General features: G+C 36.9%; 1 protein-coding gene and 1 pseudogene across 1 annotated transcript; one reads left to right on the top strand and one right to left on the bottom strand.

Annotated features, from left to right (window-relative positions):
- Positions 1–774: 774 nt before the first annotated feature.
- On the top strand, positions 775–4,075 carry LOC116131725 (phosphatidylinositol 4-kinase gamma 5). The gene is made up of 3 exons (XM_031417389.1): positions 775–1,055; positions 1,556–3,864; positions 3,925–4,075. The coding sequence occupies exon 2, from the start codon at positions 1,847–1,849 to the stop codon at positions 3,773–3,775; it is 1,929 nt and encodes a 642-aa protein (XP_031273249.1). The 5' UTR covers positions 775–1,055; positions 1,556–1,846; the 3' UTR covers positions 3,776–3,864; positions 3,925–4,075.
- Positions 4,076–10,041: 5,966 nt separating this feature from the next.
- On the bottom strand, positions 10,042–12,052 carry LOC116131838 (annotated as a pseudogene).
- Positions 12,053–13,567: the final 1,515 nt, after the last annotated feature.

Genomic DNA, 13,567 nt, shown 5'->3' with positions numbered 1-13,567 from the left:
TAACATGGGATTGTCACAATAATTGTATAAAAAAACAATATTTTACAAATAATTAAGTAGATATTAAAAGCCTGTCATCAATTATATATTATTAAAAAAAACCTAATTGTATTAAGAAATTCTGCAAAGGTATAGGCAACATGGAGGCAAGATCTTCTAATTTAAACTGCTTATGATTATGTATAATTAAACACCCACATCTAGATGGACTTGACTGCCCTTTATAACGCTTTCCCCAAATCCTATACATTAAATTATTATTTAGGATAATATTAGTTTATACTTGATATATCATAATCAAACTATCTTCAACAAGAAAACTTCTAAAATGACCCATTTGAATTATTGTTCTCCCATGCTACCACACCTTTCCACCCACAAAAAATATCCAATCCAAACCGTCCGATAAGTTTAACTGATAGGAGAAATGCAATTTTCACCTGGCCCCACCGTAATGGCAAATATATTAGTACTCATCAGAGGAGGGGTATTTTCGTCAATCAACGTAAACTGTATTTCAGGCATTTAATAATTAAAACGAAAACCTCCCATTCGCTGACAGAACCTGTATAGCAGGTGACTCCGCCACGTCGAATACCCAATCCATTATCTCCACGTCACCGCACCCAATCAAACGGCTCTGCTTCCTTCACCGCTCCTTGAATCCAGCGGCTCTCATGTCGTGTTCTAGAGCCTTCGATACAAAATTCACAATCCAACCGAGACAAAGAAAGGGAAAGGGCGAGAGAGAGAGTTCTCCTTCTAACTAACCAGGGTTAGTTTTTTAACCCGACTTCACGCGTTAAGTTGTAGTACGTCCTGAGAGACACAACAGCAAACAAGGTTTATTGTGTGTGGCCTGCGAGAACAATTCACTGAGTCAACTCGGAACCATTCCTTGCCGCCCTTTAAACTTTCCCTTTCATTTCATCTTCACTTGGCACCTTTCATTCTCTGTCTCTCTATGCTTTTTAATTAGTCAATCACTGCGTTATTGCCGTTCTTGTTTTTCGAGGAGTTCGAGATTGTCTGGTCCGGTCAGATCTCGGAACCTGGTAAATCACTTTTGATGTCAAATGCCGGTTTTTAACTTCGATTTGATTTAAGGTTGTTCCAATTCGGATTGTTACATTTTCAAGTTTTAATTTTCTTATTTCAATTAGTTTTAGTTAAAAAGCTTATGTGGAAGTCTAATAATGCAGTAAGGTTTAAGAAAATGTTGCTTACGGAGGTCGAAAATGTTTTAGATTTTTTGAATGTTGAATAATGGTGTAATGTTCGCTGCTTTCATCTTGTTTTAAATCTAGATCCACTCGCGCTGATTATTTTTATCTTCTTTGGCTTTGAGTTTTACTTAAGCAGGAAGAAAACAATGTTTTATTTTTATTTTTATATTAAATAAATTATTTCGCTTAATTAACAACCCTTTAGCTTAACGCCTTTTGTTCTGGTATCTATTTGGTATTTGTTGTCATACAATCATTCTTAAGTCAGTTGGCTATCCTATCTGGTATTTGTTTCTAATATCTAATTATATTGCTGTTTTTTGTTTCAGATTCTTGACTCTTGAGCGGCTTCGGATAATGGCTTTTTTAATGTAGCATAGGGTGTTTTATTAGTTGCTCTGTTTCTGGTTTCTGTTTTAAGCTTTCGGCCTTTTAGAGTTTTGGGATGGGATCTATCTGAGTTCATCAATTGATGATAATTTGGGGATTATTTTCATTAATTAAATATCGATTAGTGTCTGGTTCAGAGCTTGGCGCCTTCTTGGGAGGTAAGGAAGAAACTCTCTTCCACAGCCGCCTTTGTTGCCGGCCAAGAAAATAGTGGTTTGTTTTTCCATTTCATGTCTCGTAAGTTAGACAGCCCAGTTCAAACTCAGATGGCAGTGGCAGTCTTTAAAACTCCGCTCAGCGGAGAATACCACGGGAACAAGAGAGTGGAAGGGAAACAGCCTGCGGGGAGGAGACGAGTTTTCGTTCAAACAGAGACTGGTTGTGTATTAGGGATGGAGTTGGATCGCGGAGACAATGCTCATACTGTGAAACGAAGGTTGCAGATTGCTCTCAATGTGCCTACCGAGGAGAGCTCACTGACTTTTGGGGATATGGTGTTAAAGAATGATCTTAGTGCGGTTAGAAATGATTCCCCACTTCTTTTGACACGGAACATACTGCATAGGAGTTCATCCACTCCGTGCCTTTCGCCTAGGGGAAATGATATCCAGCAAAAGGATAAGAGTGGTCCTATTGAAATACTGGGCCAGTCTGATTGCTTTTATATTACCAAACAATTGGTAAGGGACATTGTGAAGGCAATTAAGATGGGTGTTGACCCTATTCCTGTTCATAGTGGGCTTGGAGGTGCATATTATTTTAGGAACAGCAGAGGTGAGAATGTTGCCATTGTGAAACCAACAGATGAAGAACCTTTTGCACCCAACAATCCCAAGGGCTTTGTTGGTAAAGCTCTTGGGCAACCAGGATTGAAACGATCGGTGCGGGTTGGGGAAACAGGGATCAGAGAGGTAGCTGCTTACCTTCTTGATTATGATCACTTTGCAAATGTGCCTCCCACTGCCCTGGTGAAGATCACACACTCAATCTTCAATGTCAATGATGGGGTAAATGGGAACAAGGCTCACAAAAAGAATCTGGTTAGTAAGATTGCATCTTTCCAGCAGTTCATAAAGCATAATTTTGATGCAAGTGATCAAGGGACATCAAGCTTCCCAGTTTCTGCGGTGCATCGCATAGGGATATTAGATGTTAGAATTTTCAACACTGATAGACATGCGGGAAACCTTTTAGTGAGGAAGCTTGATGGTGTTGGGAACTTTGGTCACGTGGAGCTCATTCCAATTGACCATGGCCTAAGCTTGCCAGAAACTTTGGAGGATCCCTACTTTGAGTGGATCCATTGGCCTCAGGCTTCAATTCCATTTTCAGATGATGAACTAGATTACATTAGAAAACTTAATCCTGATCGTGACTGTGAAATGCTGCGAAGGAAGCTCCCTATGATCCGAGAGGCTTGTCTGCGGGTGTTGGTTCTCTGCACAATTTTCCTGAAGGAAGCTGCTGAATTTGGTCTTTGTCTTGCTGAAATTGGTGAGATGATGAGTAGGGAATTTCGTGCTGGGGAAGAGGAACCCAGTGAACTGGAGATTATTTGTATTGAAGCGAGGAGATTGGTAGAGGAGAGAGAAGTGTTTTCACCCAAGGCAGGTATGGGAGATGATGAGTTCCTATTTGATATAGATTGCGAGGAAACAGAATTTGACTTTACCCCAAAGATGGCAGCTGATGACTATGGAATCAGAGCTCCATTTCAACTTGGAATTGGGTTTGGGAATGGCCGTTATCCCCTTTCAAAACTGGAGGAAAGCATTGAGGAGGCAGAGGAAAGTGATGAAGGAGAGGTAGAGCAAGAAGTTGCAACTTTGCCAACTCCTGAAAGGATCCCATCCATTTCAAAACTTTCCATGTCACTGAAGAACACCAGTTTGGGTGAGAAGAATCAGAAGTATCAGAAATTCCTTGGTTCAAAGCCAGAAAATGGTTATCTTTCAAATTCATCTTCTGGACACAGGAGTGCAAATGAGCAGCTACCTGCAAGTGTGAGCTTTGTGCAGCTGGCAGATTTAACGGAGGAGGAATGGATGGTGTTTTTAGAAAAATTCCAGGACCTGCTCAAGCCAGCATTTGCCAGTCGGAAATCAATTACGTTAGGTCAGAAGCAGAGACAGAGGCTTGGTACTTCGTGCCAGTTTTGAGGTTTAGAAACCAGTATAGTTTGGTATCGGAGAGAGTACTTGATATGAAATGAAGAAATAAAACGTAGGTTTGTGGGAGTAATAGATTGTTAGGATAGATTTGGTTGATGCGTTTTCTGCATGGGAGCTGTTGTAGGGGAGAGCAATAGTTGGAGGAATTGCTGTAAATATTCTTGGCATCAGCGAAGTGCATAGCTAAATAGAATTGTAACAATTGTTTGTATTTTGTTTTTACGTTTTTGTTTTGATTTTTTTTTTTTTTTTTTTTTTTTTTTTTTTTTTAACTTCATATGGGACTTGTTTTGATAAATAATTTGTAGAATTTTATCCTTCAAAAAAAATGTTTATGTAAATACTGACCCGTTTTGTAGCTTCCATTTGCTTTTGGTTAATAATTGTTATTTCTCTTAGAAATTTAGTTGGTTATTGATTCGTTGCTGTAAGAGATGAACAATATACTGATGAGCAAACACTAGATAACTGGGTGTCAGTTTTTCATGATCCAATTTCGGTACATAGTAGAATGCAGCTGCAGTCAAATGTAATAAATGTTGAATTTTTCAGAGATGATTTAAGAACTGGGGCACAGTGCGCCGGTACCAGATCGTCCTTGCATTTAGAGACAGACAGATAGTGCTGCCACTCCCAGTCTCGCATTGGAAGTCCTGAGCTACAATCAGTTGGAAATATAATATTAAGTGTTATGAATACATGATCTACCCGAGGTAGAGCCCACATAAATTAGCAAATCGCATGAAAATGGATTTCTTGTTGCCTTGGTGACTATAACATAGTTGGGCGGACATCAGTATCCACTTAATGGTTATATAAATGTATTTTATGACGTATTTTCAACATTTGGCTCTCATCCACAGATTATATTATTAACATATTAATTTTTCCGCCGTCTCACTTTATGGGATTGTATTATATTTTGTAACTTTTTAATTTCACTCCGAGAACGGCACAAGTCATGGCAACATGTCATGCTTGTTCAAATTCAAACTATTCATGGCAAGTAACACAAATAGATTTTGTCCATGCTGACATACAAAAGAAACCAAGATAAATGGTTAAAGAAACATGACATAATGGGTTCCTATTAACAGTTGGACTTTGTCCCAATTCAAGATTTTGCCCCTTTAGCCGGCTAGCTATGTAATACACAGTTTACTTTCTTGACTTTTCTTCCTCAAATCTGCACAACATATAGGGGTTTATCATAGTTTCTGCTGCTGGTTTCAGTGGGTCTGGGTTCTTCGTTTTTGCTATATTTGGAGGTTATTGTGGCTTATGCCATTCGTTCATGCATGCAAAATTCATTATAGCACTTGATTATAGTTGAAAAAGAAAGAAACAAAGAAAACTGTAACTTGGTTCTATATCGATCTGTGCGAGAAACACTGAAACATCACCGCTTCATTATTATGAAGTGGCATTTTTTGGAACTTTAGAAAGTAAATAGTTAACATCACTTGATTTAAACAGAACATTCCATAATGTCTAAAAGCTTTGCTTGGAGGATGGGCAGCAATGGTTGAGATAATGAGTGTTATGTTTTGTGTGTCAAAATCAAAGTCATGTTCACGTGTAGAATCGAAAGTTATCCGCAGACAGCCAGAGAGGAAAGGATAGAGATAAGACAGACAGGTTTTTGGTGAAAGTCTTCATCAAGCAGCCAGTCATTGATAGCAGGCTAATCACTCTTATCATATAATTGCCTTAATATTTTGACTAACCAAAAACAAAATAGATTAAGAATTTACAGCTGTTTATTGCTATGGACAAAAGACAAGCGTGGCACTCTAATCTCTCACCCAGTCTACTGTATTTTGTAATTTATAGCCACTTGGGGTCCAATATGTTTGTATTTTTTTACATGGATTAGAAATAAAGATAATGATGAACCAATATGGGAACAAAGACAGGAAAAAAGAGGGACTGGGACCCGTCCTATTTGTCCTCTTTCAAGCCAAATAATAATTACATTTGGCTAAGTATTTGGTTTTTCAATGACTTAAAAGGACATCTGACCATGTGGAAATCAAGCTGTATAATCATAGTTTGCTTACTCTTTCCTTCTTCAAATAATCTGGTTTTCATCAAGTAATTAAACTTATTCAAGTTTGGTATAATGTCCTTGGTTTACTATCTGATAAGATCTAAAAATCCCATCCATCTGTGACTGAGAGAGAGAGTAAGTAAATGAAGAGGAAAGTTGACAACATGTGCAGAGAGAACTTGCATGTTACCAAAAGAAACTCGATTTCAAGAAAAAAACCCACTTCTTAAGATAAGTACATAAAAGAGAAAAGCTGCAAAAATTATTCGAGGAAACATAAAGAAATTATCAAACAAGAATAAAAATTTGGAGTATCCCTGCATGTAACATGTAAGTATTCGAATACCGTCCGGTAGAGCCAAACAGATTAAATGTATTGGCTTTTAGGTTCAGAGACTGCAGAGATGTTCTAAGGTGGCCTATCGATTATCGTAAGTTCGAAACTCCGGAAAAAGCCAAAAGATTAAGATGAACGGAACAATATACGACTTTAGAGATAAGGATAAAAGTAGTATGTGAAATGAAAAGGATAGAATACTCTAATCCAACTACGGACTCTCATTATCTATGGTGAGAAAGGAATTATATGGAATAAAGCAAGCTGCCAGCTTAGGCAGGAACTTAATTACAAAGCCATCATTTTTAAACCTGTACAGCCTAAAAATGCATGCTTTTACAGCTTTTATTTTTATGAGGTGAATTAAAATACTGATGGGGATGCTCCCATCATGATTCTGTTCAGCGGCATTTAGCATATCTAGAGCAATTTGAAGTTTCTTTGACACTCTTGTCTCACCAACACAGTGCAAACACCCAACAATTTTATTATTTTCGCTAGCTATAATGGATGTAGGATCCTTCTACTGCATATCAAGATGTTGATTATTGATGGAAACTATTTTTATTGTCAAAAGTTTAATACTGCTCAAGGATGCTAGCTGTCAAACCTCCAACAAAACTAAACAAGCTTTCTGCAAATTTTAAGATGGTTGGTACGGTCGCCGAAAGAAATAAGGGTTTCCACTTTAAAGGGCTTCTGTAGATCAAAACCCAAAAAGATAGAAATATGTTGGGATTCTTTTGGGAACTCAGTTGTTGATATTTTTTCAACTGGTGCTTGTGGCTTCTTTATTGGGGTAGATATATGAAATGAAACATTAATTATCATTTAAAGAAACACCTTACATATATATATATTAACAGTATGCTCTAAGACGAACAAAGGATTTACTTATTCTTGTTAAAAGAATGTGCCTCATTGAAGACTAACTCACTCCACGGAAAACCCTACAACATTAGCATAGAATAATGAAGTTAAACTTGAGTCAACTTCATTTAGAAGTGCTTTGAATGCTTGCGGGAATGGAAAATACAGAAGCAGTTTTTCTATAATAAATTTTCATGTCTATACTTCTCTATTAATAATGTAAGTTCAGTACTGCTTATTAGTTGAAGATGCAGAAATATCTCTTTTATCATAAGGTTTGAGGAAGTTTGGGATTTATACAGGGAATTGAGGTTGATGAGATGAAAAGGTTTTTAGAGTGTCGAGGATGCAAGAAAACAGAATAATAGTGTGTAAACAATTATAAGGACACCTGATGGGCTAAAATTATACCACCGGGCGGATATTTCATGAAAAATTTAGGCCTCAGCTCACCATGGTTTTGGGCCTCTCATGTTGTCAACGTAGTATGGTTGAAGGCCACTGTAACTTTCTTGTGAAGCCATCCAATAGGATTTAGCTTCTGAAGAGTAGATTGTTAATAGAGCAACAAAGCTACGGACACCGATAAATCTGCACCGAAAATGTGTACCAGCTTACGTGTAACGCATCTCTGAATTTTTTTATAATTTTTTTCTAGTGAACGGCCGTCCATCAAATTTGGACGACCGTTCACTCATATGGACGCCCGTCCATATTATATGGACCGGCGTCCATATACAAGGGACGGGCGTCCCCATTTAAAGGACGCCCGTCCCTCATTAAAATACAATAAAAAAAATTTATAAACATTAGGGATGGCCGTTCATCCGTTATGGACGGTCGTCCCTTTGTTTTGGACGGGCGTCCGAAAATAAGGGACGCTCGTCCTTAACCAAACTATAAAAAAAAAAAAAAACAGTGGGACGGCCGTCCATAACTTTTGGACGGCCGTCCCTTGCGTTTGGACTGGCGTCCATTACGAATGGACGCCAGTCCCTTAAGTTTGGACGGGCGTCCATTTCCGTCCATACTTAAAAAAAAAATAAAATCTAAACCTCTTCTTCTTCGTCTTCTAAACCACTTGCAGTCCTCTTCTAAACCAGCTTCGAGCTGGAAGACAACCCTCATCCCAGCCCAACGGACGCGTATTGCACTTGGCCACACATCTCCAGTAGCTAACCTTGTCGTCCCCCATAGATACAATACAACTTGATAGCTTCTCCGCCATTTTCATTTGCTCTCAGCCCAGAACAGGAACCAACTTTGCTCTCTTTCGTTCATCATTAATGAGCAAGATGCTTTTCTTTGCCATAATGATGAATTGTCTAGACCCAACTTTGACACTTGCAGTTGCTTTTGACATTAGGGATCTGTTTACCTTCCTATGTTTCAAATGAAAATAAGAGAGCAACTGCTGCTAAATTTGGCTTGCTCATTTGTATGGTGGAGCAGAGTGATCAGCTAGCGTCATAGCAGCTTTTGAGTGTTGGAGGAATGCAAAACAGAGGGGTCAAGAAGCACGGTTTGTTTAAATTTCGTCTCTTCAAGCATCATGATATGCGCTTGGTATGGGTAAGCAACTTCAGATAATTAGTTAGCAATGGGTCAAGAAGCACGGTTTTTTTTTTTTTATTTTTTTTAAGTATGGAGGGCGTCCATCTAATGGACGCCCGTCCAAACTTAAGGGACTGGCGTCCATTCGTAATGGACGCCAGCCAAACGCATGGGAGGCGTCCATAAGTTATGGACGGCCGTCCACAGTTTTTTTTTTTTTTTTTTTTTATAGTTTGGTTAAGGAAGGGCGTCCCTTATTTTCGGACGCCGCTCCAAAACAAAGGGACGACCGTCCATAAAGGATGAAACGGCCGTCCCTAATGTTTATAATTTTTTTTATTGTATTTTAATAGGGACGGGCGTCCTTTAAATGGGGACGCCCGTCCCTTGTATATGGACGCCGTCCATATAATATGGACGGGCGTCATGTGAGTGAACGGCGTCCAAATTTGATTGACGGCCGTTCACTAGAAAAAAATTATAAAAAAATTCAGAGATGCGTTACACATGGCCGGTACACATTTTGGTGCAGATTTTCGGTGTCCGTAGCTTTGTTGGTTAATAGAGTAAACGGCTTTTTCCCACCTAAATAATGATTCAACGACACTATTCTATTAGTCTTTTAAAAACTATTTTACTATTTATTACCATATTTATATTTTTTTTGTTTTAGCATTGTTGTAACCCCAACTATCACCATTTTCCCCGTTATCATTCATCAAAACCCCTTAAATTCTACTCCGATCCTATCAATTACGGCAATCGAACATTATGTTTATCACATCCATCCAAGTTCAAATTCCATCAATCCCAACCACCAAAATCAATTTTATCACCAAAAGAATCATCAGTCTCCCTTCTTCAAAAACCCAAAGTTGGACGAGTTTGCTCTCTGTTCGCGTGAATATAAATTTGTGTAGTAAATATATTTTAAAAGTCTGTAGGTGGAAAAGTGTCTTAAACCATTATTTGGGGGGAAAAAATCGTTAACTCTTAATATAGGCCACTTGACTGCATCTATAATCTCACTTTGCTAATAAAAGGTATCGAGAATAATCCCTTTCCTGTTTTCATAAACAAAGCTTCGTCTACCTTATCCTAAAAATCACGATAATATAAGATTTAGGCTGCTGATTTGAATATTTCTTAATTGAAGTTTGATAAAGATATCAAGAGGGATAAAACTATTATACTGATACTATTATTGTATATGGAATATATCTTGTTATTAGATTGTCATTGTCAACATTCTAATTTTACTAATGCTTTTTTTTTTTTTTTTTAATCACCGCAGGTTTCCAGTCAACTAATCTCCGGTTGTCACGGATAAAACCCTAAAACCACCCCTATTAATCGAGGGGACTGAACTCGGCTCATGAAATCCTTTTGCTCTTTTACTTAAACCACATAAAAAGAAAGAAAAGATTCCACAATAATTGCAAATTATAAACCCATGAAGTGAGAGGCATTTAGTTTATCTCATTGATGACAAAAGAGTCGCCAAATGAATATTTGCATAAATTATAAAGTACAACGATGGGCAAGTGAAGTCACTATTTTGCCCACAAAAAGATGGAAAAAAAAAAAAAATGCATTTCATGCATACATATAGAAAATGCATTTACAAGAATGTAGAAATTTGTGAGACTTTTCCAAAGGGTTAGCACTCTGACACAAATGCTGATGTTATCAGATATGCCTCCAAGGTCTTTCTGCAAGGCCTACACACCACTGTACTAAAAAAATCAACTAGATGGTCAATTGCAGCCCTGCGCCTGCATGAATGAGTAAACTATCACCGGTCCAACAAATCGGAACCCCGCGTCACGTAAATCCTTGCTGATGACTCTCGCTTTGGACTCCTTAAGGGAAAATTTCTTGGGTATCTGTATTTGTGATCACTGGTTTTAATTACATAACCCCACATAAAGTACTGAAGGACCCGAATTCGTGCACAATCTGCACTTGGACAATGAGGTCAAGTGAGCAACTTATGAGCACTGCAAATTCAAAGAGATTGCAGAAAAAGAATTATAACTTACTTCATTAGCATTTGGCATTGTCTAGTATGCACCTCACTGCTCTCTTCCAACATTATTGCTTTGTCTGATGATATCTCTAAGATCTCTTTCTCCCCCATTTTGGCAACAACCTTAGGATCGAATCCCGCGAAAGCTTCTCTATGTTATCGACAAATGTTTTGATTAATGATGAAGGTATCTTTAAATATGTAAATTTTAGTTACGTTTGAGTAGTGCAAAAGAAGTAGTACCTGAATAATTCTTTTCTTTTCAAAATTTCAGTCCAGTTGTAATCCATCAACATACCACACAATGCAAGTAGCTCGAACAGTTGACTGTTTGATAAAAATTTACCATTTAAAAATTGGCACTGATTTTTCATAATTTATATATTCACTGGATTAAATATTACAACTGACTTACTTGTCATCATAAACTGGAACTCCCCAGGATTCATCATGAAATGCAACATAAACTTTATCTGTATCAAACATTATGTCAATCTCATACAGTTTTTTATTAAAATAAAAAATATATATCTTTGTAATTAGTATATATTAATGTCCTCAGTTAAGAAGAAATGTACATCTGAAATGCGTAAAGTAGGTGAAGATGTTGATGTTTAATCTGGTTAATTAATGACAGTTTCAAGAATATCCGGATTCAGACTATAAACACAGTTTTAACATGCAGTATAGTTGTAACAGGAAGGCTTTATTATAAATTTTTTTATCAACACTTGGTAATATTTTTATCATTATCAACTACCATAATAAGCCATGATTGAGACAGAGTAGGACTTGAGCTTCGGCATTTTCAATTCATGTTACTGAACTCTCAACCACTAAATGTAATTAAAACTTGAAATTATAAGTGTCATTATTAATCATTAATTTTTTTATTAAGTATGACGTCCTCTAAAATATTTCTTTTCGAAAACATCAACCAAAAATAGATTCTGAAATTCGGCATGATTAATCATACTTTTATTAAGATTAAATTTGGCTTACCACTGTTCTTAGTAATCCAGTTACACCTCCTCAATTCCCCATCAGTAGCATCCTGAGTTAGTTGTTGTTGTTGCTGAACATTTTTCGCCACGGCGGCTTCTCTTCTTCCAGGCTGTGAAATCAAGCGCAGTGCCAATGAAATTTTCTGCTCCAGTGGTGAACTAGAGTCTGTGACAGAGGAGTCGTTGGAGTTCTGTGACAAAGACAATGATAAAGACGACAAAGAAGATAATGACGAACTGCTTCTCTGCAGTCCAATGGGGTAGATTTTTTTCAGGTGTTTAGACAATAAACTTTGAGCAGGTTTCTCCTTTTCCTTAGGACTTCTGTTCTTCTCCAGAATGTGTCTTCTTACAGTTGTTTTAGACATTCTGGAGGAGGAGAAGATAAGAATAAATTAAATGTGGATAGTCTTAAATTGGGTAGATGTAAAAGTGGGTTGAGATCAATAAAAAGTTTGAGGTTTTAAAGGCAGATCAAATAAGTTGGTGAAATGTGAATTTCATTATGGATTGCTATTTACTCCTTGGGTTTTAAGCAAAACCCTTTTTATATTTATAGGATGTAGTAGTTTGTGTTTGAATATAATTTTTTAGCTTAAAAAGATTCTTATTGAATTTGGACCTACCATTTCCAAAGTCTAAATTTGACCCATGGGAATAAATAGATAAAACTTTACTGATCACCTACTTTTTGTATCGTAAAAATCATCAAGTCCACTTTCGTATATGTCATATGATAGAGCTTTTCGTTGGTATATATTTAAAATTTGCCCACTGAAAACTCGGTGAAAATTTTCATAAATGGCTCTGGATCAGTGGTTCGTTTGCAGAACAGAAGTATTCCTTGTTGTTTTGCTTGATGTATGCAGAAAGTGATCATTAAGTTAATGTTTTGTTGAATTATACGTATGGGTAAATCATCATCAATCTACTGTTCTCCGCAAGTCCTTTTACATGAACAGTATTATTGTGATAAAAAAAGTATATATATATAAAACTGATGAAAGTGCAGTTTTTAGTTGCAGTGGCAGTGGCAATAGCAGTGTGTGCAGTCAGGAAATGAGAAGAAAGTGTAGAAATTTAGTTGTGGTGTTGATCTCAAAGGGTCCAATCCAATGGAATAATTCTTAACTTGTACTCCTATTCCATGAAGTATTGAGCCATACTTTTTGCCTGCATAGACAAAGNGCAGTGGCAATAGCAGTGTGTGCAGTCAGGAAATGAGAAGAAAGTGTAGAAATTTAGTTGTGGTGTTGATCTCAAAGGGTCCAATGGAATAATTCTTAACTTGTACTCCTATTCCATGAAGTATTGAGCCATACTTTTTGCCTGCATAGACAAAGAAATTTCATCTATAAATAATCTAAGTCTTCCTTATACTGTCATGTTCATATGGGAATTGGAAGAGAAGATGAACTGATGGGAGTTTGTTTGAGAGCGAAGTCATGGACTCTTGTCAAGCTTCAAGTAGGCAAGTGATGTACCTGCGCCCCCTTAAATTTATTTGATTTTGAGAATTTATAGGTACGTTATCATTTATCATAATACCCCATTCAACTATTACCACTCATGATGCTGATGTTGGGATTCTAAACTCATTTTCAATTCAGACTAATTAATTCTTGTTTTTCATCTACATTATTCTCACTATAGGGTTTATTGAGGACAGAATTATAAAATTACTTAGAACATAAGAAGTGAAAAATTCTAAGGAGATTAAAGACTAGGAGGAGAGTTATAATTGTTGATTTATATATATATAATTTTTTAATCACAGAGAGTGTTCGGACCAATTTTTGCGTACCTCAACCCTTATTAGTTTTTGGGAGACTCGAACTCAAGATCATGAAACATTCTTTTGTTTTTTTATTATCATGCTACCTAGTGGTGGTTTGTTGATTTATATTTCATTATTCTGTTGGTTTGTTTTATAATG

This window comes from Pistacia vera, unplaced genomic scaffold (genome assembly GCF_008641045.1).
Source record: "Pistacia vera cultivar Batoury unplaced genomic scaffold, PisVer_v2 Contig107, whole genome shotgun sequence".
In the NCBI taxonomy this organism is placed as follows: Eukaryota; Viridiplantae; Streptophyta; class Magnoliopsida; order Sapindales; family Anacardiaceae; genus Pistacia; species Pistacia vera.
Note: the sequence above shows the minus strand (reverse complement) of the source record. Positions and strands in the feature narration are given on the sequence as shown.